The 27748-nt window shown below is 30.1% G+C and overlaps 1 protein-coding gene across 19 annotated transcripts in view; it reads left to right on the top strand.

The window, feature by feature from the left end:
• The window catches only part of Sap-r (prosaposin), a 114333-nt gene extending 87139 nt beyond the window's left edge, over nt 1-27194 (top strand). For 13 of the 19 annotated variants that reach the window (XM_076461910.1, XM_076461917.1, XM_076461915.1 and 10 more), the window contains 20 exons: nt 1357-1496; nt 4104-4293; nt 5651-5754; nt 7014-7176; nt 7941-8068; nt 9198-9360; nt 9833-9945; nt 10678-10840; nt 11605-11714; nt 12313-12475; nt 15349-15431; nt 15891-16074; nt 17429-17535; nt 19083-19245; nt 19856-19947; nt 20247-20427; nt 23442-23596; nt 24073-24153; nt 25847-25960; nt 26816-27194. In XM_076461910.1, coding sequence (XP_076318025.1) covers nt 1357-1496; nt 4104-4293; nt 5651-5754; nt 7014-7176; nt 7941-8068; nt 9198-9360; nt 9833-9945; nt 10678-10840; nt 11605-11714; nt 12313-12475; nt 15349-15431; nt 15891-16074; nt 17429-17535; nt 19083-19245; nt 19856-19947; nt 20247-20427; nt 23442-23596; nt 24073-24153; nt 25847-25960; nt 26816-26854 — 2636 coding nt within the window. In that variant the 3' untranslated portion in view covers nt 26855-27194. The remainder of the gene's footprint in view (nt 1-1356; nt 1497-4103; nt 4294-5650; nt 5755-7013; nt 7177-7940; nt 8069-9197; nt 9361-9832; nt 9946-10677; nt 10841-11604; nt 11715-12312; nt 12476-15348; nt 15432-15890; nt 16075-17428; nt 17536-19082; nt 19246-19855; nt 19948-20246; nt 20428-23441; nt 23597-24072; nt 24154-25846; nt 25961-26815) is intronic. The other 6 variants (XM_076461912.1, XM_076461920.1, XM_076461913.1 and 3 more) reach the window with 1 other exon arrangement.
• The last annotated feature ends 554 nt before the right edge of the window (nt 27195-27748 follow it).

Consider the following 27748-nt stretch of genomic DNA (forward strand, 5'->3'; position numbering starts at 1 on the left):
ATGTTGCAGAACTTAGAATTTTCAAGAACCTTTTAGAATTTTCCATAGTAATATATACAGGGGCTCACCATTAACCACTTCAGTTTAGTTCTAGCTGCTTAAGTGAACACATAGACTTATCTGAAGATGTTGTTCCTACAATTGTACATAAAATTGGGTCTTATGAAACAGTTTGTCACAGCTCTTGATAAAGAGTCTGCTGCCTTCAAGTACCTTCAAGACAACTTCTTTATTTGTGGTCCAACGAAGACACCAGCTTTGATCTTTGCTTCAGATAGCTTATGGACAAAGCTGCCCCCAGTGGTTTAGGGCTTCTTGGACAATCACAAGGCCGAAAATTATATGGAACTGGTTGAGGCTCTGATGAAGTACTATGGCAAAATGGGCTGCAGGATGTCCCTGAAAGTCCATATCCTTGATGCTCATCTTGAAAAATTAAAGGAGAACATGGGAACATAGTCAGAAAAGCAAGGCGAGCACTTCCACCAAGATATACTGGACTTTGAATGTTGCTGCCAAAGAGCATATAATGAAAACATGATGGGAGACTATATTTGGGGGCTGATATGTGAAAGTGATTTATATTACATTTTCAAATCTCAAAAAACTACTCACTTCTAAACATATTTGTTCATTTTTGTATAACTTTAGTATGAATACATGTAAATCTCGATTCATATATTGTTTTATTCAGACCTTATGTAAATAAAAATGTATAAATTTGCCCGCTTTTACATACAAATAGGGTAACTTCTAAATTTCATTATCCAGGTCACAGAAGCAAAGTTTGAAGGGAATAATGACAATTTTATGTACTTTTACAACATAAGCAAGTAAGAAATAACACACACTATCCAGGAACAAAATTTGTGTTACACAGTGTTATAGTTCACATTTTATGTTAAGGTCGTAAACTTAATTGTGTATTAATTGGAGCAAAAGAAAAGAAAAACTTAAGGTAATCAAGAAACTTAAATTTGCTGTATAGCACCAAAGTAGTAAAATTATAGTACCTTGTGATACAGCAAGTGTAGTTTTTAATAAGTTTTAAGCATAAAGTAATTTTTCCACTTGGAATAAAACAAAGCTTTGTTTATTCAGTACTACAGAGAACAAATAGATGTCTGTGTGATTGTGTAGCTTTTACGTTTTTCTTAATTTTATTTCACTGTTAGATCCTCTAATTATGTTATAAACTGGTATTTTTTGTTGTAGGTTTTGAAAGTAATATATGATAATAAGGTAAAGCTTTGTTAATCTATTATTTATGTTTTCAGGACAACAAACCTGAAAATTAATCATAAAAATACTTGCTATAAATTTTGAAATAAGTTTGAGATTATTTTATCACACTAGATCGAAGCTCTCTACAGCTGCCAGAAAATCGACTCGTGTTGCCACATTTCATCTTGAATCATGATATAGACTGTGCAGTTTGTCAAGCTGTCATGTACTTTGTTGAGACAGAAATTCATAAATTGGATGTCAGAAGTAAAGTAAGTGTCACCACTAAACATAATAAAATGGTAGAAAACTGTTGCAAATTTGTGGTAGGAGGAAAAGGCCTAAAACATGCTGGTTTGGTTGTGAGTACTCTATTTAGAAGCCTAGGCATACGACATGGCAGTTAGAAACTTGACACCACAAGTGAAGGAGAGAAATTAAAAAAAAACTACAAATTATGACAAAACGAGGAAACATTATACTTCAACCAGTGCTGTCTATTGTAAAGTGTGTGTAAGTGTCTATGCATATACATGTGGGTAGTTAGATTTGTCACTAGATATAGTAAGAGAGACAAACCTTAATAAAACCTTTCAGTGCAAAATATTAGTTGATTTTTCCAAAGTCTTGTAAGATGCTATTTGAAACCTTAACAAAAATAACCTAATGTTTAAGAAGCTCCTTTCATTATAAAAAGTGTGACAGTAATATTCTTCTTATCACCTTCATTGCAGTAATAGCTTCTTTCCTTGTATAAAGTTTTTACATGTATTTGTTTTATTGTTGCAATTTTTATTACATAGTTTCAAAACCAATAAAGCATGTTTATTATTTTACTGTAGAATCCTTTGTTTCATAATGGACACATACATTAATTTTTTAGAATGTCCATGCAACATTTGTAGGCTTACTATTAAATTATCTAGTTGTTGATCTTGATATATAAATGAGTAGCACATTGTTTATGACATTAAATATTTAAAATTATTTGGGAAATCTTGGAGTGTTTTTAACATTCAGTCATTCTCTTTTTACGAGGTTGAAGAGAAGGAAACCTTGTACAAGTTAAAACATAGTTAATCTTTGTTTTTTTAATTTATTGTAATAAAGTTACAATATAAAGTAATAAATGTCAGAAGTCAAGAATCTATCTTAACTTTTGTGAAATTGTTATAGTGCTAAAATTATGCAGTAGTTTTGTGACCTTTGCAACATAATTACTAAAAATAAGTGTTGGTGTTTTCTTGTATTAAGTGCATAACCAAGACAGAAACATTTCTCTGGGAATATATGGAAAGAAGTTTATTATATGTCATAGATTCTGTGCAACAAAGAATACATACAAGACATTTTTAATTGAAAGTCACAAGAAGGAAGTAACCAATGAATATGAAGTCCTGATTGACTAAGAAGAAATGTAGTTTACACCCTGTATCAGAAACTAATTAATAAATGATCAGTTATTTAGATTTCTGATGGCTGTTATCAATCCACTGGAAAAACTTAATATTTTGTGAATGTACAACTGTCTGGCAGTATTTCATGTTAGTGTAAGTTAAACCCCTCCACTTAACCCTGTTGTTCTGCATGTTACGAGATTTTACTTTGTTATCTTCAAAATTTATTTAAGCAATTTTATGATCAATGGAATAAACATTAACATTTACATTATAGTTTATAGCTTTGTATTATTTAAGTTTTAGTTCTTCTGTTTGAAAAAAACCTTCAGTTTGATGCAAAGGTTCACAACATCTTAACCTCTGAACTTTGTAACTTGAATACTTCTATTTTTACATGTTCTTCTTTCAAGCTTCCTAAAATATGTTTGGAGATAATAAAATTGTTGGAATTCTTGACTTATGTCATGCACACTTTGTACACATAGTTCCAGTTTCTTAGCCAATTATACTTAGTTGAGTTGGATATTTATAACCAGAAAGAGCACATTCTAAAATAGTCTCTCAATAGCTATTTTGAAATTGGCATATAGAATTCCTTAGAGAACTTCCAAAACTGCTCTTAGCATTATTGTTACTTTTGTCCTTGCTAGCACTTTAGCCTTGTTTCTCACATATAAATATGTTAGTTAGATAGACAGTTAAATGGTTTTTAGGTTTTAGGGTTATATTTTAGTTAAATTGTGTTGTTTATGTTTTAAAATGCATTTTACAAAGGTTTAATAATATTTCAAAATATAAGCCAAAACTGCCTTGGTTCATCAACTTTAGTGAAACAGGCAAACATCCTGATTTTCTCATAAAGGATAAAGTATCTCAGCCAATGATACCTTAATATTACGCAAGTATGGCCTTTGATGTGTTGCAATATGTGATAATGCTGAAGGACATTAAAATATCGAAAATAAACTGTGTGAAGAAGTAAAAACTTAGTTAAGTATATAAGGAAAAGATCTTAAGATTATTCATGGAAAAATGAAAAAAATGTGCATTTTTTCTGTTTATAATTTTAAACACTTCATTACACATTACACTGATAATTCTTGAAATATTGAGTCAGTACAAATAACTATGATACAAAAATAACAGATCTTTAGTTAAAATATTTTATTAAAATAATTTCACTCTTTGTGTACAGAACATTTTAATCTTTCAAAAATTTTTACCAATAGTTGTGAAGAAATGTTAAAGTTCAAAGTTATTGTAAGTATTGTTTAACTGTGTGCTATTTTCCATATGAGAAGTAACCAAATAGGTGGAACTTTGTAGACATAATGTTAATATTACTTTATTGAAATTTGATAATGTGGGAAATGTTAAATGAAATCTATTTCTGAATAAAGTTTTAAAAAAATTATTGGGGGGGTTGTGTTTGATGGTGTTGGACTTTCTTGATAACTTGATTTACCATTCCTTCAACAGCCTGCCTTGAAGAAGATGTTGGAGGAGGTCTGTTCCACTTGGGCTGAAGATGTTGGTACTCAGTGCTCACATTTCGTGGATAAATACCTTGATATTATTCTTGATCTCTTGATGAAGGAAGTCAAACCTTCGGAAATCTGTAATTTGATAAAGGTTTGCACAGATAACATAAAAATACCAGAAGTCACAGGTGAGAACATTAAATGCTACTTAAGTGTGCATAATTCTCTGAATATTTCATATGGTTTTCAGCTTATTCATTGAAGCACTTGAGAGAATTATCTGTTTTTGTCTTTAACATTTTTGTTACAAGTGCTGTATACATCATAACAAGATCACTTCTAAAGCTGTTTTCATTTTTTATATATTAACAAAAGTAGCATTGCAACAAGCATATGTTTGAAAGTGAAGCAGGATGATACAGTAGTAATGGTATTAACCTTCTCACCCTGGGTATCCTTTATTGCACATAACAGTTTTAATGTCTTAAATTCAAAATTTTATTGAACTGATTTTTTTAGTTATACCAATTGTAGTATAAAATTTTAATTTATAATTCATATTTTAATTATTTGAGTTTTAGGTTCTTAGTTCTGAAAGACAATATTAAAAAAACACATGAATTTACCCTTGTGTGACATGTACACTTTTTCTGTGTATCTTGTCACCTCTATATTATCCACCACTTCCTCAAAAAAGTATGAAATGAAACATAAATTACTTACTATAAAATTCTCATTGCTCAGACATACAATAATGTTTGTAGCGTTCAGTGCTGTTTGGTTACAGAACTGTTAAATAGAAAATCAGACTCCTCCTGCCACAACCACATCGCATCATTCCTTTCAGAATCTGTTAACTGTTCTCTTACATTTAAATATATACTACTTGTAACCTGTTTGTAGGCTTTAATCTATCAAATGGTATATTGTATTATTTTGTGTTCTGAAAGATAAATGTATATATGTATATACTGACCACCCCATGGTGAGATGGTTAATATTTTTTTTTAATGATCTATGAAAAGACTTGAAAAGCATAGGAAATTTGCAAATATTATATCGTACCTTCTATGTCAATATGCTACAACATTCACACTCAGTTTATAAGTAATGATTCACAAACACTTGACAATGTCATTTGTGTGTGCTATTAATTTTTTCTGGTTTTGTTTTCAAATTTTTATTTCAGGATTTTTTTTTGGGATACATTTTAATTTTAAAAGAAAGTGTTTAATAGGCACATTTAAGTTAGAGCTATATCTTCAATCATCCAACCTGAATAATTATGATGCTAGTAACATATTTGTATTATTTCATCAAAACTAGTTTCATACATGAAATGATTTTGTGAAAACAGTAAGAACTAATTAGTGTGTATGTAAAAAAAAAAAAGTTTCACAATTGTTCAAATACATGTAGATGTTTTGGTTTGACTTCATGTATTTGGTCATGCATTGATAATGTCTAAAGGTTGTAAGGATACATTGATAATATATCTGATCAGAAAAACATACAAAAAGACCAACATATGTTTATCTTTTTAAGTGAAAGTTGTTAGTCCTCCACTTGATACAAGTGATTCTCAATGCACCCTCTGTAACCAGGCAGTAAAGTATCTGAAGAATGAGATGGAGCACAACAAACCAGAGGTACAAGCCAATATATTGCTAATTCTTTTAATAAATAAAACCTTTTGTATTTTAATATGATACTTTATCTATAATATAATTATAAAAGGTGTGTGTGTGTGTGTGACTGCTGTAATTTCCGAGAAAGAACCTAGAAACCTGACATTTTGCACCCAACATAAGTGGACCCTAAGAGTGTGCACCAAGGTATTATTACTTGTTCATGTGCATATGCATCTGTGATGGAAGCATATGAGAAATCACATATTTAAAAAGTGGTTACATATGTCACAAATAGAAATCGTGCATGTGTGTACACATGCATGACTGTATATGTATGATTGCTATAGCAGATATTTGGAGCTGGGAGTTTGCACATTGGTATTATTATTTATCTAGGTGCATGTGGTTTTGTTTTGTTTTTTTTACAAAAAACTACATAGAAAAGAAACATGACCACCATAAATCCAAAAAGGAAGAACCTACAAAGATAGAATTTTACATCCATACTAATTAGACTCTGAGAATGCCCACCTCGGTATTGTGACTTATCCATGTTCATTTTTTTTTAATGAGGCAAGCTAGTGAAAAAATTGCAAAGAAAAGAAGTGATTTGTTATATAACAACTTTGTTATATAGAAAAGCTAGTGCTATGTGCTTTTTGGTAACAATGCATTTCAACAATGGCTTTTATATAATGTTGCTTGACAATAAAAGTATAGCTTAATATTGTTGTTAAGAGGCTATGTGCTGAATTTTCAAACTACAAATTTCAAACAAAAGAAATTGGTTTATAATTTATAGGCTCCATTAATTAAAGAAGTGTGTATTTGTTTTTATTATTTAAAATTGGAGGACAATTCAGAGGGAAGGTTACCTCTACAAATAGACCATATCCCATAAAGGAGCAACAAAAGTATGAATGTTATACTTTTAAGCTAAAATTGGTTCTCAGTACACACACACACACACACACATTGCCACACATTTAATAACCTTATAACTGAAGGGAAGCCAGCTACTTTTGCTAGTTATCAAATAAACATTAAGTAAATGGGTTGTTAAAGTAATGTATATGCATTATTAGATGTTACTGAATGAAGTTACCACTATTTTAATCATGTGTTTAATGATTTTTCACTAAACTATTAGTGGCAATAGCTTGTAGGCATTTGCCTTTCAAGACGTGCTGTGTGGTACTTAATAGCACTTAAACTTCCCTAATTATTGTAGTGAAATTAGATGTTATGTATAAATGTAATTTTTATTTCCTGAGTAGGAGGCAATCAAAGCTGTTTTGGAAAACTTCTGTCATACCCTGCCACAGTCTAATTTCAAGGAATGTGAAGCATTTGTTAACAAGTACACAGAAATGATGGTAGACTTACTGATTCAAGAAATAAATCCAGAGAAAGTGTGTGAGGCACTGAAGCAATGTCCAGGTAAAGAATGGCCATTAAAAAACAAAAACAAATTTAAGTAAATGTCACTTAAGGCTAGAAACAGTTATGACTTTAATATGACTTAAACTATTATGAGGAAAAAGTAACAACTATAATTTTGATCAATAATATGTAATACTTTTACTGAAATGTTACTGTAAATGGTTAAAACAATAGCACGTAATTGCCTAGATTATGTAATTTATGAATTTGTTGAATCTGTGTGACAGTATTTTAATCTTTTTCTAAATAATAAAAGATGAAATGTATACTCTTAACTTTTTCACTTCCAAATTTATTTCTCTATATGTAAATGAAACCAAAGAGAAATACTTTTTTTAATGGTGATACAAAATTCTACACTTGTGTGGCAGTTCTGTAGTGGAGAAGATGTATTATTTATTTAAGTGAGAATTAAAACATTTATGTATCAATATACATAAGTGTTCCTGCATTTCATATTTACCCACTGTTTGCTGTGTTTAGGAAACATCTGCTGCAGAATTTGAGTTTTAATCTTATGCCATTTTCAAGGAAAACAAAACAACAAACAACAATAGTTATTTATACTTTAGGAAAAATAAAGTTTCAAAAACTGCCATTAAATGTATTGAACCATTTCTAGTTTCTGAAATCTTTTAACAAAATGACAGACTATGAAAGCTATTAAATATAATATTTACTTTTGCTGAGCAGCCATAGTTTCAACATTCTTCTGCAAGTGAACAATTGAATGACTTAACAAAGAGTTTTAAAAACATCAGTTTCTTTTTGCACAGAGCGAGAAAGAAATGATATCCTTATTTCAGAAGTCTCTGACTCTTTTGAGTGTTTGTTGTGTAAGCAAGTAATGACATATCTTGAAAAAGAACTTGAAGACAAACCAACAGAGGTATTTTTAACATAATTTTTTTCCTAAAATAAAATTCAAGGTTCAATGTAAAGTTTTTGCTGCTGTTTATAAAATAACTTATTTATAATTATGTAGTAAAGAAACCAAATTGTAACAGTAAGTTATTTGTGAAAAAGGAAAACATCTGTCCCTCACCTTAAAGTTTTGATATTTTAGAACAAAGTACTAAACATCTCATAAAACTGATTTAAAATGAAGTTTTAGAAAAATATCATAGTTTTTGATATTATTGTGTTATTCTTGAAGTGATTTTTTAAAAATTATACACATACACATTATAGAATAGAATATTAGTTTTTCAGGGAAAATGTATATTTTTGCAAAATTATAGTCAGTTTGCATAGGATTAAAACAAATGTTAAATTTGTTTGTTAGTTTTGTAACACATTTCTAATCTGTGATGATGAGAAAATCCACTTGTACAGAAAATTAACACATCTCTATATTAATGTACATTTATTAACCCAAGGGTTTGATATATATTTTGATTACATTTGCAATTGTTGGATCATAATTGGTATTCAGTTTGAAGTTTGTCATGACTTTTTAAATTACCTATATTTTAGTATGCAGGTGAAAGAATGTGGATTTTGTAACAAAATAAAACTGAATGTTTGTGTGAAACATACCTAATTAGTTATGAAATTTGCCGTACAGAGTGTTCTTGGCAGAAAGATCACTTGATCACTTCATTTTGTGTTATTTATGTATGTAATGTTTAAAATCAGGTAAAGATATGTGTATTAAACAAATAAAAATAAAAAATGAACAACCATTTGTTCATCAGGAAATATTACGTAGAAAAGTTATTTACATCAGTAATGATATTTGTTCTGGATGCATGTTCATGTGTGCATGTGTAAAATATAGACAAAAATTGTTAATGTAATTTAAACATTTAAAACAACAAGTTTCTGAATTGATTTATGTATCATAAAATAGGTAAATAACCAACACTCAAAAGTTTTATTGTATGTCACAATCACTGGAATAAATTATTAGTTTTTTATTTTATCAAAATTATTGTATATTCAGTTTATGAAATTTTTGTTCTGTGACCTGCTGTGATGGAAGATTTCTACATAGAAAAATTATTTTAATTTTTCAGGAGGCAATAAAAAATGCCCTGGAGAAAGTGTGCTCCATACTACCTCAGTCATTGTCAAAAGAATGTGATGATTTTGTGAAAGAGTATGCAGATCTTATCATTAAACTTTTGCTTCAAGAACTTGACCCAAACATAGTCTGTGATGCTCTGAAACTCTGCCCTGGTACTTAATTTGTATTTAAATGGAGCTAGTTAATTTATAAATTCTATTAAAATGATCCTTTAATAATTTAGTTAGATCCTAAAACACACCTTGTATATTTTTTTAAATGTTAGGTAATACTTTAGACTGATTTCATTAAATATTTGTATTGTTTTATTTAATTTATATAATGAAAAAGAGAATGAAATCAAAGCAAGAAAATCTAATTTTACTTTTGTATAACTGTAGCAGTTCAACAGTAATGCACATTGCAGTGTCAGTACTGGTGTTGTGCAAAGAACCCATTAATTTTGGAAACAGGAGAACATTCATTAGTGCAAGTTGATTGATCTGATTGTGTAGTTCTTGCTAACGAAGTGATAAGTCAGTACATAATTTGTGTTTATAGCAAAAATTTAGTCATGTTTGGTAGTTTTTATGTTAGAAGTGGTAACTTGCTGCTGGATAAGTTGGTAATATCTTTTCTGTATAGGTCAACAAAGAAATGATGTCCAGATTGCAACAGTTACTGAAAGCATTCAGTGTACATTATGTAAACAAGTAATGGCATACCTTGATAAAGAACTTGAAGACAAACCAACAGAGGTATTTGTATAATAACATTACTTTGTTGTGAAAAAACTTTTCTTTGCTCCTCCCATACTTTAATAAACAAACTAACAAGCAAAAGATTTAGTTAGTAGTTTGCTTGTGGTACTTACTCTAAACAGTTAAGGGTACATATGCTTGTTCCACTGTTCTGGAAAGTACTTCATATGTAGGGAGAAAATTATTTTCTAACTTATATACCCAAGGACTTGGACTTGTAGGGGTTTGCACATCTCCACTTTTAAATTTTGCTGTAATTTAGTTTTTGCTTGCAAGGAGAATTCACATTACTTTTACATTTGTTGGGCATTTGTGCTTAATGTTTGTTAAAGTGTCAAGTTGATGTTGGTTCAAATCCTGTTAAAAAGAAAATATTGGTGAAGTTAAAAACCTGTTGTTTTTTCTTACATATAGAGAAAATTATTTTGTGATGTAATTATATTTTTTAAAGATATTCAAGACAGCACATTGCCAATATATTATTATTATTAAATTATAGAAATATAATAATATATTGGCAATGTGCTGTCTTGAATATCTGTAAAAAATATTATTATTATTAAATTATAGAAATAAACACAACCAACTCAAACATTTTCAAGAAATGTTTTAACCTATTAGTTTATATTTATTGCATCCAAGTTACTTCATATTCACTTTATTAAATTTTTTTCTATGACTTGCTACAATGAATGAATTCTGCAAAGAAAAATTGTTTTAATTTTTCAGGAGGCAATAAAAAATGCCCTGGAGAAAGTATGCTCTATACTTCCACAGTCATTGTCAAAAGAATGTGATGATTTTGTGAAAGAGTATGCAGATCTTATCATTACACTTTTGGTTCAAGAACTTGATCCAAACACAGTTTGTGATGCTTTAAAACTCTGTCCTGGTATTTAATTTTTATATAAGTTTATTAATAAAATTAGATATCTAAAACTTTTCATATAAAAACAGCTTTAATGTTAATATTTCTTTAATAAACACAACGTAACCATAGAAAACACCCAGATATTAAGTAGGGAAACAAATATAAACAAACATAAAATCAAAGAAGCCCTACTTATACAGTAACTAAAACCAAAATTAAACAATATAAAGGAACATCTTTATACCTATACTAATTAATAATCTAACATTAATTGTTAGTTTTGATAATTTGAAAATAAAACATTTCAGTCAATTTTACAGTTTTCAATACTTTCGTTTTCGGAAGGTGGTGAATAAAATGGGTATGATGACATACTTAGTAAAACTGTGTCATTTGTGTTGCAGTAGGTGAAATTCAGGATTTTGTAAAATGCTCACTTGTAAAATTAAGAACTTGAAACTTGTGTACTATTAAAATATGGATTATTAGCTAAGATTTTATGCTATTCTAATTGATATAACATGAACCAAAAGTAACTTAAACATTTGAATGTACAACACTAAACTTTGTCATGAGCAGTAAAAAAATACCTGGGTCAATAAGGTTAACTTCAAAGTTTACAACTGCTTATTATTATAATATTCTATGTATTAAATTTTGCTCTATAATTGGTTGTAGCAATTGTCAGATTCTGTGTGAATTTAACTAATTTTAACTAGTCGTAATTGTGAATTTCAATGCTTGTAACTTATTAAAATAATTATACAAATTTGTTTTTTTTATAGGGAATAAAATTAGTTCACATTTGGTTTCTGGATTTGACAAAAATGAATGTGAAGTATGCAAAGTAATCACTGGCTACTTAGAAGAACAGCTGTCAGAAGAATCAACTGAGGTATAGAAGTTGATGTCATCTCTCATAAAGAACAAAAAGTTTCACACCTACTAATGCTTGTGTAATTGAGTTTCTCTAGTTTGATTTCAAAACTATTTTTACTTTATTTTGAAAATTGAAAATTATCTTTTAAAAACAGATAATTGACAATAAACCATCTTAAAAAAATTCAGTTTTGTTTTCAGATTTGAATTTGTTTGAAACTTGAAAATATTTTCCACAGTGAAGTGAGACTATTAACATAGCTGCTAGTTGTTTCTTTGTGTCATGGTGAATGAAGGTTGAAAATTACTGTGACTGCTAAATAATTGCAAAACATTATTTTGGTTTGTGTAAAGATATGCATATATTTAAATTATCTGTGTTGATTATATATATAGTTTTTCTACTAGACTGTACTGTCAGTAACTGTAAGAAGATTTTGAGTTATTGGGATGCTAATTCTAGATTTATATTTTTTCTATTTTAGTGAATTTAAATTTTCTAAGTCCTTCTCTCCTTGTAATTACAATTTGATACACATTAAGTATAATGGTTTATAAAGTTAGTATTTGATCCTTTATTTTATAATTGGTTTTTATATAATTTCTTAAATTAGGAAGAAATTAGAAAAGTTCTTGACCAATTGTGTTCAGAACTTCCTGAATCTGAAAGCACAATATGCAAGAAGTTCATTGACACTTACAGTGAACTTATTTTAACAATGATTGCTAGAGAGTTAAAACCAGGTACTCTGTGTGGAATGCTAAAGATGTGTCCAGGTAAGTACTGTAGTTTGTACTTATTTTTTTCCAAAACATTGCTTTTAAGGCAAGCATTAAAGTATTATACAAACATTTACAAATTTAGTAAGAGAATGTATCTTGTAATTTTTTCCTAAAACAGATATATTAAACAAAATTGTTTCATAGCAGCTGAGTTTAAAGCCAGCTACCAGTATAATGCTGTTTTTGCACTCGAATTCATAAAAGGTAATATCTCACAAATGTTGCACCAACCATCAAGAATTTTTGATTGTTAGATTTCTCTTTAAATTCATGAATTATAATGAAATTAAATTGGATACAAGACAAACTATAGCCATATGTTATGCAGTTTAGTGTGCAGTATACTTGCAATCATTTATCTGAAAGACAACTTTCTTTGTAATTGAGCACAAAACTACACAATGAGCTACATGTGCTTTGCTTACCATGGGTATTGAAATCCAGATTCTAGTTTTGTAAGTTTGCAGATGAGTTTCAAACATATACGTTAGTCCTACAGACTATTCAAATTCTTTTGTTTTTATACTAGTTCACTTATTGGAGTTTGTAATTAGTATCTGGAACATGTTTATTTCCTTGCACAGGAAATTTGTTTTTGCTTCATTTCAATAGAAAAAAAATGTGAATTTTTTGAAAAGCAGCAAAATATCTACAGGTTTAACATAAATATCATGATTATCCTTTTAAGACATTTTTCAATAAAAATCAATATTTATTTTACCCTATTTAATTCATAAAATTTATCTTGTACATTTAAGATTATGCTTGTGCCTAATCTGCTGCTTAAGGAGGCATAGTTTTTAGATTATCAGAATGAAATTTTGTATAGCAAAATGGAACTGAAAAAGTAATTATTTTTACAAAAATAAGGTGCAGGGAGAACCAGTAAAATTAGCTAAAACCATGGTATAATTAAATTATTTGAAGGCATGTGATGAGAGAGAAAGAGAGAGGCTTCTAATCATACTAGCTAAACCATTTTTAAACTTAAAATCTATATGGGGAAGAAAGGGAGCTGTATGGCAAATAAATAGAGAAAAAAATATTATAATTTTCTTACAATATATAATTTTGTTAGCTTTGTTAATTTGAAAATAAAACATTTCAGTCAATTTTACAGTTTTCAATACTGTCAAATTTGAAATTTCCTGTTTTTAAACTCTGTAATCCTGAAGTGAGTAACAAATTGTGTAGAGAATGTACACACGTTTCATATTTGACAATTTTTATCTATACAAGTGGAAAGTTAGATCCCACAAAAAACAAATTACAATTCAGAGTAAAAAATCAAATTAGAGTTAAGAATTTGGATTTCTGTTACTTCATTGAATCATATGTTTATAAAATTTATTTCAAAACAAAATTACAAATCTTAACATTCCACTTGCATTTATTTTGGAGGCCCTTTTAAGTTGGAAAGACAAGAAATTTTGAAAATTTACTTTTATGTACCCTTGTTCAAAATGCAAGTTATTAGGCTAAGCAGAGTTAGTCAAGTTTAATTAATGACAGTCACCTTTTAAATTTCTTATTAGTATCATTTTAAATAATGTTGTTCTAATAACAGCCCTTTATTATTCTTATAGAAACAAATGTTATATTTAATTACACCCTGAATGTGAGGACATTTTGAGATTTAATTTGTCACCCAAGATTTTTCATGATTTGTTATTGAATATAATACTTTTATAAAACATTCAAAAGTACATGGTTTGGGTGGTTTGTGAGAGATCAGTTATGTTGTATTATATTTTTCATACTTTGCTTGAAAAGCCAAATGTTAATTGACTCAATACCATGTTACTAATAGCCTCCCAGTGGCATAGTGATATGTTTGCAAACTCACACCACTTGAAACCTGGTTTCAGTACCCATGATGGAACAGAGCACAGATAACCCTTTGTGTAGCTTTGTGTTTAATTCCAAAACAAACAAACCGTGTCAGTACCATTGTAGTTGTATACACACACAGCTGAGAAATGATGTATGGTTCACTTGTGTACTGTGTTACACACCAGAATGTCACTGACTTCATGAACAAGAGTTTATAGCAGAGTGTGGACTTGAAAACAGTCTCATCCTTCTACAGAGTTCAGTCATTTGTTTTAGAAAGTATCATATCTTATGACTTTTACAAGATTTAAGGACTTGGAAATACTAACAAATTTTCAAACTTAACACTATTAAATATACATTTCAAAGTTTATGTATAAGAAAAGGGAACTTGTGTAAATCAGGTATTTGAATATTTTTTTCAAAATTTATTACTTGAAAGTATTGTACCATTTATGAAATGTATTTTAATATTTTTAAACAAACTGTAGTACAAGTAGAAATATGAATTTTAATAAATTTTGATTTGGTACTACAACAAAACAGTTAATTGTCTGGCGTAATACCAGTGTTGATAGTGTTAAAATACTTTATTAAGATTAATTTAAACTGAAGTACAAGTAGAAATATGGAGACAATATAATATTTCAATAGAAAAACTACTTTAAATAGCAGCAGTGACCAAAAAATCTTCAATCAACAAAAGTACATTAGTTTTCTGTTATACTGATTTAAAAAATTAAGTATTTATAGTCACTTTTTGATATTGGAATATGTTTATTAATTTGGAATTTACATTAAACTATTTTGGTTCTGATTTATATTAGTTTGCATACTTTTACATGGAGGTTGTTAATGGTTCCTCTTAGTAAGTTTTTTAAAGTCTTTCATTGACAGGGAATCTATTTTTATGAACAAATTCAACTATTCTAGATTAAAAGGTAATTTTCACAAGGGTTATTAAATGTAGAAAATAAGTAATTCTTTTGTGTGTGTGAAAAATCATACTTAGGTTAAACATGTTTACTTTATAGATACTACTGGAGAAGTAGAATGTACTATGTGTCAGTACATCCTTCATTTTATCCAGACAGAACTGTATGATACAAAGAACCAGGTAAATTTTAAGTGGTTTTTTTTTTCATGCCTTTTTGTTTCATACCATTAATAATATGCACTTGGTAATATTGTTGTTTCTACTAAAATATCATATAATACCAAACTACTGGTATTCTACTGTGTTGCACCATCATGAGTTTTTATGTTTACATACATTGTGCCACATTATGTAAAATTAGACACTATGCATTATACATTTCAAAGGTGAAAGGCAACATGCTATTGTTTAAAAACCTGCTAGTTGTGAAGAGCTTAAAATTGGTTTGACAGTAATTTTGCTAGATTGTAGAAATGCTTATAGTACACAAGTTTGTTTGATTCATCTGTGTACTTGGACTTAAATGTTACTGTTAATGTCATATTTGTTTTCTTTCTTGAAATGTAACAAGTTCTATTTTAAGACAAAAATAAAACAATTTTTATCAGGTTCAGAGTTTCTTTTTTGTTATTTGTCCAGGAGGCAGTGAAGTCAGTGATTGATAGAGCTTGTGAATTCTTGCCTGGTGCATTAAGTGAAACCTGCAAATCTTTTGTAGACATGTATGGAAGTTCAGTAATGGTCATTTTAGCCCAAGATATTGACCCCAGTGTTGTCTGTCCAGCTTTGAACATTTGCCCTGCAAATGTTTCTTTTTCGTCAGGTATGACATTAGATTAAGAAAAACAACATATTTTAGGCTAATTCCATATTATATATTTATTATTATCACTCTTTATGATTTGAAATGAACATTTTGAATTGGGAAAATATGTTTCATGGAATAATTCTTAGTTGATATAGTTAAAGGGTTATGCCTATTATAAATGCATGTGTTTATATTTGTGTGTAGTAGTAAATACATTAAAAAGGATTATTAATTTAGTATACAGTTAACCAGTTTTTAACACTATCAAATTTGAAATTTACTGTTATAATTACTGAACATAATCTCACTAGTTACTGCTTGGATTCCCAATGTATTTTGTTTCAAAAATGAGTACTTCACCAAATATTTTTGGTCAGTTTTTTTTACAACAAGTGTTATAATAAATAAAACCATAAAATTACTGAAGCGATTTACACATACTTATTTGTGATATTACTTAACGTACAGCATTATTAAGATTTAATTATTGTCACTGGCACATAAAAAAAATTGTTTATTGCTCATGTATAATCATTTAAGTGAAAATTGGGAAGAAATAATCTGTGGGGATATGTTAATGTGCAGATTTATTTTGTACCAAAAACAAAATAGTGCAAAATATTTCAAAATCAGAGTTTAATGAGTATGTAGCATACTCCCATTTAAATAATTTCCAAACTTTCCCATTCAATTAATGTAAAAAATATCATTTTTCAAGTTTTCCCCCCAGAAAAAGATGTTGAAAAGTTGACTTCTCCTTGAACCTGTTCTTTGAAATATTGAAAATTTCTCAAAAGAAGCTTCAAAAAATTGTGTTGCACATTTTAATAATTTTTTTTTTACTTGATATGATGTATTCCATATAATAAAATATTTTATTTGATTTTACAAAAATTAAACTTTATTAAAAGGCTATTATATCTTACTTGTTGCAATACTGCCAACATTGTCTTTTGGATAATATCAGAACTTATCAGACTGCTGGATGCATAAGCTCTGGTAGTGATGTACAACAAACAGCCATAAAGAAAATACTGTTAGTCTTTTTATTGAAAACCTATACTGTGTTGGATAAATAATGATTTTGTTTTAAATTATTTTCAGTATCATTATGAAATAAAAACTTGTATCCATATCACTACTATTAAATGTCACGCTCTGCCAGCTAAGAAACCTTAAGATTTGTCTGTTAAAACGATCTTCAGTTTGTTTGCTTTTTATGTTGGGTTTCTTTCTGACCATATAATTATAGAAGTTTTAGAAGTGAAACTAGGTATTTTTGATCATTTTAATTAAAAAAAAAGTAATAAGTAATAAGTTCTCATATTTAAAAACCTTTTAGTATAGAAATTTTTCATTGTTTATTAAGGTTTGAAAGTTGAATCAAAACAATTGAATTCAAATGAAGTGGAATGTGAAGCCTGTAAGCTGTTTGCTGAATGGTTACATACAGAACTTGAAGACCAACGGTCACAGGTAGGCAAAAGGCATCAGTATACATGTAAACAGTGGTATGTTTGCAGTAAATTGTGTGTTTGGAAATATTTTGTTTGTTAAAACTTAGTGGTAATTTAGAATTGTAAAAGACCTTAATAATGCCTTATATATTGGGTTGTGTTCATGAACCATAGTAATGTTACAAAGGTAATGCCTAGAGGCTTTTTCTTGCACCACTGGTGATATTTTGTGTGATAGCTTTAGTCATGGGCTATTGTTCTGTTCTTTTGTGATAGAGCCATACTTTATTTGCACCAATCAGTATAGAGATTGTATGTACTTTCTTACAGTATAGTGGTGTCAGAATGTTAGCCTGATAAAATGTATAGTTCACCTTGGCATTTTCCCCAACTCTCCAGATATTTAACTTTTTAACATAAATATAACATGCAAACACCCTTGGAAAAGCCTTTTATGAAATGCTCTCTACATTTTTTAAATGTTTTATCAGTGACATGTGTATGATCATTGGACAAGTCTTTTGTAAATAGATTAAGCATCTGTTTGTTCTTTGTAACACATTCTCCTTTTTATTATAAAAGATATTGTTTACACTTTTCTTGATAGTTGGGCTTTTGTTTGGATGTACTTGAGAAAAGTATTGTCATTTTTGTATGCCAGAATATATTATTAATCTTGTCTTCAGTGCCAAAGAAAGTTTCGTTTTTGCTGTGATGTTGCTGTTGGCCAGTTATGGAGTAGTCAATTTTTTTCTTGTGTGTGTTATCAATATGACTGAATACTACAAATTTCACTTTCTTGAAATTCATAACAGTTTTGTATTTGGCATGTTTATGCAATGATAGAATAAGAGAACTGTTGATTGGAAAGTTCTGAAGGAGACCAATTTTAGGGCATTACCTGCACTTTTTAATTGCTATATTTGAACTGCAATGCAACAAAAGGCAAATGATTTTAACCTGGAAGTCATAGGCTATGAGTATAATCATTGTTATGGTTATGGAATATGTAGTTTGTTATCTTAGATTTTCAAGATCCTGTGTATATTTTGGTAACATTATTTTAATGTTATTGTTTAGTATGTAGATTACCACTAATATTCTGCTAATAATTATATAACAGAATTAATGTTTAGATTTTAAACAGTTATTGGTTAAAAGTAATAATGTATTGATCCTTTTTTAATTTGTACAAGTTCTGAGCTTAAAGTATGATGATTTATAAAGATTTACATTGCATAATAGTTTTTGACATAATACTGATATATTTGTAAATGTGAAATAAAGTTGGTTAGTAACATTTAAGTTACATGTTAATTTTTTGTTGGAAGTAAAATAATATATACTGGATTTTTCAACAATATTAACTGAATTATTTTGACATTCTGCAGTCATGCAAAATCAGTATAATGGGCAAAAGTTTTTTGTTTTATGACAAATGAATTATTAACATCAAGGAAGCTGTGTGTAATTTACTTTGCTGTCAGTTATTCCTTGTTATGATCTCCAAAAAAAGTTTAATATTTGTCTGTTTGTTTGTTTCTGAACCTTTATTTTGTCTTTTAGGATGATATCAAAAAAGCACTTGAAAAAATGTGCACAGTTCTTCCATCATCAGTCTTGGAAAGATGTCAGAAATTTGTGAATAAAAATATTCAGTCAGTCATCACAATCTTATCACTTGGTCTAGATCCACATGTGATGTGTCCATTGTTTGATTATTGCCCAGGTTGGTGAATGTACAAATTATGGTTTTAGTGTAAGAAATACTTGTCATGGTTATGTGTCTGTATTATCAGAACTTTTGTTTATTAATTTCCTATTATAAATATTAAGATACACTATATGCATATTTTTCATTACACTCCCTGATTTGATAACGTACTGTTGTGTTTAGGAAGTTTTGATAATATTCACAAAGAAGCAAACACAAAAAATGTAAGTAATTATAATTAAAATTTAGGTAATTAATTATTCTGCTAACCATTATGGGTAATTGCAGATACTATGAAGTTGTTTGTTGTGTTAAAAAAGAAACAAACCTACATACAATCTTCTCAAACTGGGTAATATTATCTTAAATTGTGGAATGTTTTGAGAGATATTGAGTAGTTTGAATAAATCTCTTTTTATCCAGATACTGTTTAATTGCTGTAATCTAAAAGATAGCATTTTTTGCATAAATTTTTATTTATAAGATAATTTGTGAAAAAAAAACAAAAAAACAACAACATGTAGTCTAGTGTTTTTAAACTATTAAGTTTTGTGATAAAGTTACACTAACATTTGGGTGTGTAAAATTTTGTTTAGATATTTTTAATTAGTCAGTTTCCTACCAGGTGAAGATGAAGTTAAAAAGAAGATAGAATGTCAGACCTGCCACTGGACTGTACAGTATATTCATCAACTACTACAGAATGTAAATAGTGAAGTAAGCACCATTTCTATACACACAAACATTAATTCTTGATGTTTCTTTGAAGTGAAAAGAAAACGTTATTTTAAATGTTCAAAACACAACTGTACATTAGTGGTTTTATTGATAAAATATACACATTTTAATAATGATGGTGAAAAAATTGACATGTTCAGTAACAAGTTACTGTTGCAGAGATAATACAAAATGCTTTAAATAATCCATTAATAATAATAATAATAATAAAGTTTTTAAGAGGAACAAACCTGTTTTTCTCCATATTTCTGAAAAATATAACTTCAATTTATGTACAGGCTGAAATAAAAGAGATGGTTGAAGAGGTTTGTAAGATGCTACCAGGAGCGATGTCCAATTCTTGTCACCATTTAGTAGTTGAACACGGAAATGATATTTTAGGACTTCTTACTGTGGCTGCTGATACTGACCTTGTCTGTTCTATTCTTAATACATGTCCTGCAGCTGCTCCTGAGCCTAGTAAGTGACTAGTTTCTAAAAAAACAACAAACCTGATCTATTATTAATACAATACGTGTTCACACAAAACTGATTGGTATTGTACGTTGTTTATAACATTTATTCTTCTCACACATGTTTGTTTAAAAACTCAAGAAAAATTAAGGTTAACATGCTAAAACAACTATTTCATGTGGAAGTACTATATACAGATTGGGTACCAATAAAGTGTCTTCATCCACACAACAAATTCAACATACCAGTATCTCTATAATATAAGAATAAATTTGAAGATATCTTTTGTGCACTTCTGAACATTTAGATTGCCTAAATGAGACCTTGGAAATATAATCCATACATAGCTGATAGACGTTGAAAACCACATGAAGAGGAGGAAGGACAACATTGATTTAACTTTTGAGCTATTCTCTTTAACTCTGTGATAATGAACTGTTCTCTTTTTCTTTCTTGATATAATTTCAGCTACAGCTGTTGTACCTGATGAGTCTGTTCTCTCTTTTCTTGATACATGTCCAGCTACAGATGCTGTACCTAGTGAGTCTGTTCTCTCACTTCCTTGACATTTGCCCAGCTACAGCTGCTGTACCTAGTGAGTCTGTTCTCTCACTTCATTGACATTTGCCCAGCTACAGCTGCTGTACCTAGTGAGTCTGTTCTTTTCTTTCCTTGACATTTGCCCAGCTCCAGCTGCTGTAGCTAGTGAGTCTGTTCTTTCCTTTCCTAGACACTTGTCCAGCTACAGCTGCTGTACCTAGTGAGTTTGTTCTTTCCTTTCCTAGACACTTGTTCAGCTACAGCTGCTGTACCTAGTGAGTTTGTTCTTTCACTTTCTTGATACATGTCCAACTACAGCTGCTGTGTTTAATGAGTAAAACTGGTCTGTTGTAGAGAGCCTATACCCATTTTTTCTTGATACATGTCCAGCCAGATTTGTTTCTTTTTAGCAGAACATTATACCTTTAATGAGTGAATGACTGTGTTGAAATAGTAAAACATGAAAATGTAATGTGTATGGATATCATTTATATTTAAAAAAAAAGATATTGATTAATGTGCTAATACTACATGCTTAGTTTCATAAGTTGTCAGACTAATATTCATGTCAAAGTGTGGTACTAGGAGATTGTTTTTTTTTCCTTTTAGTTAGAATAATTTTGATTAGAAAAATTATTCTCAAGATGAAACATTTTTGGTGTGTGGAATCTACATATTAAAACCAATTTATATCTTTATGGGGCTCATGTTACTGAAAATTTACAAATAAAGCAAAGATAAACTAAACTAGGAGGGACACCTAGAATTAGAAATGAGATGTATCACATAGATTAAAAATCCTACACATATATTTAGATAATTTCTGTCTCTCATTATTGCTTTTGTCCCTAGTATCCTTTGCACTGAGTGGAGTTCAAGTGGAGCTTGCACAAACTATAACAAAGTTGACTAGTTGCTGCTAAATTTCAAACTTTTACTTTTGCTTCACTCTCAGCTTATGTCAACATAATAGTAAGATCAATGCTAGAACCATGTTAATGTGTTAATGGATACAAATGTGATTTTTATTATATGAAATAGTGACTTCAAAAGCAAATACTGGAATACTGAAACTATTTGTAGTCTAACCACATTGTTACAGCCTATTTTGTTCCCAACTATGTGATTACCATGCCTTTTGACAACATTCCTGTAAAATAATTTCTATTGCAAAAGGCTCTGTAATAAAACTGGAATACAAGGCACATCATGGCCTGGCATGGCCAAGCGTGTTAAGGCATGCGACTTATAATCTGAGGGTCGCGGGTTTGCATCCCCGTTGCACCATACATGCTTGCCCTTTCAGTCGTGGGGGTATTATAATGTGACGGTTAATCCCGCTATTCATTGGTGAAAGATTAGCCCAATAGTAGGCTGTGGGTGGTGACTAGCTGCCTTCCCTCTACTCTTACACTACTAAATTAGGGATGGCTAGCACAGATAGCCCTTGAGTAGCTTTGTGTGAAATTCAAATACAAAGCACACAACTCCCTGCATTCTTTCACAAGTTGTATGTGGATGATGATTTATGATCACTGAAAATTCTTAGTTCCTTTTTTTTAATTTGAATGGTATGTTTTCATATGGTATAATATGATTGTACCCATTTTATTTTCTTACTGCTTGAAGTATACTAGAGGCGAGTTGATATGTTGTGATTGCTACCAGTGTACATGTATTATTTATTACTTTTCCCAGGTGAGGATCTGACCTGGTTGGCATTATTTCTTTCTTTACATAAATATTAATGGTTCAGTGTCCTTTGTGTATTTTCACCTGTTACAATGTGCAGCATTTTGGTTACACTGGTTATGGTACAATTTTGTTGTAGGTTTCTTTTTAGATTGCCTTAAAGTCTCAAGTTGTTCCATATTCTTTTATTTTACATTTTTGAAATCATAAATCTAAAATATGAACACATTTTTTTTATCAGATTGCATGAATTCTATGGCAGAAGAGTGTTTTTACACACATTTCTGAAAAAAAAAATTTCAATAAACTACCTAAGAAAGTCCAAACATTGTCAAAATATATTTTTAATTTATGCTATTACACTAGCATCTGTTTAGCAACAGTTAAAGCCTTGAATCTAGAATTGTATAAAGTATAACAAATGCTTACTTGTAGTGGTTAGTTTCTATGGTAGCATTTAAGAACTCTGACGTAGACGTATACGAGTGGGTTGACTTCTTGGTTATATTTATCTTTGTTATTAACAACTTTTATGTGTGAAGTGTTTCATTGGCTGATATGTTCTCTACATTTTGTTATTTAGTGATAAAATTCAGAAGTAAGTGTGTGAAGATACCATTTGTTTTTATATATATTTTTTGTTTTTTTATTGTCTTTTAAGAACTTGAACTGCTTTTTCGTAGTGGTAGTTTAGGACTTGAACCTGTATATATACATACATATACATATATATATGTGTGTGTGTGTTGTGTGCCAGTTGCTTATTTACCTACATCTTATTTTTTTAGTATTAGTTAAAAACTTAAACCTAGACACATGTGAGGTATGCCAGTTGGTTGTGGACTATGCTGACAAGATGCTGGAAAATGATGACTTTGAAAAGGATATTGTTGCCCTAGTTGAAAAAATATGTGGTGTGGTACCTACAACTGTCAGTGCTGAGGTAAGAATTGTCTGTTACATCAGACTAGTGAAACATCTTAGTTCCATTAATAAGAATTAAACGTTTAATTTTGTATTTCTGATGTAAGAATTTTGAGTATTACAGTAAATCTGTTGGTTATAAATAACCAAACAGTTTGTGAAATGTATACTACTAATTTTTATTTGTCATCCTTTGAAGGCTTTTTAGATGCATTCTTAGAAAATTGTTGAGACCCAGCAAACTTGTGGGGTTTTAACATTGAACAAAAACTCAACTAAGCATTGGAAAATGTCAAACTATTCATTGTATCCATATATTGAACTAGTTATGAATGGACAGTTTTTAGCAGCCTTGTTATAATGTTTTGCCACATTTTCAGCATAATATCCATAACTTCTGTTTGTAGAGCACAAATTATTAAATCATCATCAGACATAAAGTTTATGAAACATAAATTTGTTACATTTAGTTATATGTGCATTCTTAATTTTTAGTGCCAGTCCATTATTCAGACATATGGACCTTACATGTTACAAATGATAGGTCAGCTTGCCAACAGTAAAGAAGTTTGTCAGGTAATGTTTTCATGAAAAATATCTTTGTGTAGTATATTGTAGATGATGCATGTTATGTTGTTATTAGTATATAGAAATGTTGATTGTGATATATTTGTATTAGTACCTTTTTGCTAATACTAAATAGTATATTTCATTTTACTACTTTTACTGGTAATGGTGTTTTGTTAGCGTTAATACCTATAGATTGTAATACAGCTTTATAATGATGTTGTTAATTCCATTAATTTGTGTTGTGTTGACATTAGTACATGTAGCTGCTGTTACAATATTTTGTAATATACTCTTCAAAAAAAGAAACGCAAAAGGGATATTTTTGTTATTTTAAAGAGAAATATATGTAATAACATTACAAGCTCAGAGTATGTGATGTTACATGTCTTAAGGCACTAATTGTCAGACCAAAATGACAATAAAAGCTGTGCACTTTGAAAACGGAGGAAAACATCGGATTTTTCGCCAAAACGCATGCGTGTCCAATAAATTTGTTTGAGAGATCTGCATGTTCTGCAAGTGAAACATGTGCAAAATCCCTATAAAAGTGACGGGTTCTCGGTTTCCATAGCTCAGTGTTAAGCCACCGACACGCAATACAGTTACGCCAAGACTGACTGAAGCACAACGCAACAACGCCATTGGTCGCTTGGAAGCAGGCGAATCTCGATCAGTTGCTGCCAGAGCTGTGAATGTCCACCAAAGCACCATCACAAGGCTATGGATTTGTCATCAACAACATGGATCAACTCGTGACTGTCCACGATCTGGCAGACCTCGTGTGACCATGCCCGCACAAGATCGCAACATCCGGTTACGTCAACTTCGGGATAGAACCCCCACTACGACGTCTACTGCCTCAACCATACCAGAGCTGCGTAGGATTTCCGATCAGACCGTACGAAACCGTCGACGAGATTTTTAGGCCCCATCTGCAACCCATCATGGTGAACGTCAACGACGTTTTTCAACATGACAACGCCCGTCCTCACACAGCCCGACTCACCACTGTCTTCTTGAGACACCAAAACATCAACGTTCTTCCCTGGCCCTCCAGATCACCAGATTTAAACCCCATCGAACATCTTTGGGACGAGTTGGACCGACGTCTGCGACGGCGACAACCTCAACCTCAGACTCTACCTCAGCTTGCAGCAGCTTCGTAGGCTGAGTGAACAGCTGTTCCACAGGATGTGATTCATCATCTTATCGCTTCCATTGGCAGGAGATGCCAAGCAGTTATTGATGCTCACGGGGGGGCATACTTGTTATTGATGTTGAGTGACGTTAAACTTCACCCAGCGAGTGTGGACTTCGCCTTTGCAGACTTTGGATGTTCAGCATTGAATGTGCAAAGTTTCACACATGTCATACAGAACTACCTGGAATAAACTTGTTAACAATTTGTTTCATATTTTGCCTTTTGCGTTTTTTTTTTTGAAGAGTATATATTATTAACTGTAGCTAATAATACAGTACTGCATTTCTATTAAGTGCAGCAATAAGGCACTGTTACAGAAATAATACAATAAATATTTATGCGTAAACAGTTTGTAACTACTTTAAATTCTTTGGAGTTTTTTAGGTTTAATTTTTTTGTTCCATGGACTGCAAGAAGTACTCCCATTTATCTAATTTGTTTAATTGTAAAGATAAAATTAAGTGTCTTAAATATTAAACTTTAATTCCTCTGTTTTAGGCTATTGATTTATGCAAGGCAACTACTGGACAAGTTCATGTTCTGGGTGGAAAGAAATGTTCCTTTGGACCCAGCTACTGGTGTGCTAGTGACACTCATGCTAGTGCTTGTAATGTAAGGAATCTTGTTATTAGACTATGTTGTCTTTGAGGGTGATTGTAAAAGTTTAGTTCATAAAATTTGAATTATTAAATCTATAACAACTTCATTTAGGATATATATCTTAAACTTTCATATGTATCACAAAACTGTTTTATGATTGTCATTATTTTACATTCATTAAACAGACCTATTTACAGAACCTTTGGTAGTGTTGAAGCATGTAATTGAAATTGAATTATAAGTACATGGATTCCTTATGCTGTACTTTTTGTCCCTGTTGTTACATACTTGTTTACATAATAATTTATACTGCACAATCCTTGTTCATGTGGTAACTGATGTTACATGCTTCTTACCTCTACTATACGATGTTTCTTGTTACTTCTGTACTTTATCTGATTTTCATCAACCTTTTATTATGTGAGTTGTGTGAGTTTTTTTTAACCCTCATTAATCTTAATATTAGCATACATGTCCTAGAAAATGATCCCTTTTGCTATAAATTTCAGTATCTTTTTGCTTTACTAGAGTATCAAACCAAATCTGATCTGCCATCCTATTTAGTTGAGCATAAGCTCTGAAATAGATGTGGAGAAATACCTTATGTTGTTTTAAATAAAAGTAGACATAATGAACAGCCTTGTTTTATAAAATATTATTAAAGAAATTAAAATCTATCAGATTGTAGCATTCTTACATATGGAAGAGATGTCCTGTTTACCCAGGACACTAATGCTAGTTAAAACATAATTGCAACAAACTTCATCCTTCACCAAATGAAAACTAAATATTTCAAGTTAATCATTAATTTTGATCTGTTAGATTTTATATTTTCGAGTTAAAATAACAATAACATTTTTTTTCTAGGCTGTGTCATACTGTAAACAGAAGGTGTGGAAGAAGTAGTCATTCTGCTGTAAAGATGCATCCAAATCAGCTGTAGTCATGAATAACTTTTTATAATTGAATATTCGACCATAGTATCTTTAATATTGCAGTTGTGTGTTTGCAGCTAAGGTTTCAAATGGTGTTATTGCAATATTACACAATTTATAATTTTTAGAGCAATAAATGTCATGCTTATGTATCAATCTACTTATAATTATGTTTTAAATCAGTTTGTTTTTTATACCTCTTTTGTTCTAGAATATTGTCATTAACTCATAAAGAATATAGAAGTGTAGCTATAGTAACCTTATGATATTCTGTATTTGATAATATAAACATTAAAGAATTTAAGTGTTTAGTTCATTTCACTGATTTACCAATATAAGAAAAAGAAGCAGTAAAGGTGTCCATTGTGGTCATTTAATTGACAAAGTTATTGTAACAAGTTTATAGCTACTTTGACAACTGAGAAGTCCTTTTTTTCCTAGCAAGTATGCTAGTATGAAAAACTAATCAGCAGAATATATTCAGGTGGGAAACCTGACATTATGAATTATTTATTAGCACAGTATTATGAGTAATTCTATCAAGACCACACCTACCATAGCAGTTACTTGTTAATGTCATGAGCAGTGTGCTGTAGAACCTTGAAACGTGCATTGTTTCAGTGGAATTTTAGGCAGTAAATTTGAGAACTTTAATGGACTGCAACTGGCTGTTGAAAAAAAGGCCTCAGTATAGAAAACAAATTATTGTCCCATTTTATTTCATTGGGCAGTTTCAGACTGTTAAAATTCTCAAACCTGCATACAAATATTGAAAGAACTTTACTGGTGGATATTTCATTAGATTGTATGCACATTCTCTGATAATTTATTTAGGCAGAGTATTCCTGATGACCATTTGTAGAAT

This window comes from Tachypleus tridentatus, chromosome 10, assembly GCF_004210375.1.
Source record: "Tachypleus tridentatus isolate NWPU-2018 chromosome 10, ASM421037v1, whole genome shotgun sequence".
NCBI lineage: Eukaryota > Metazoa > Arthropoda > Merostomata > Xiphosura > Limulidae > Tachypleus > Tachypleus tridentatus.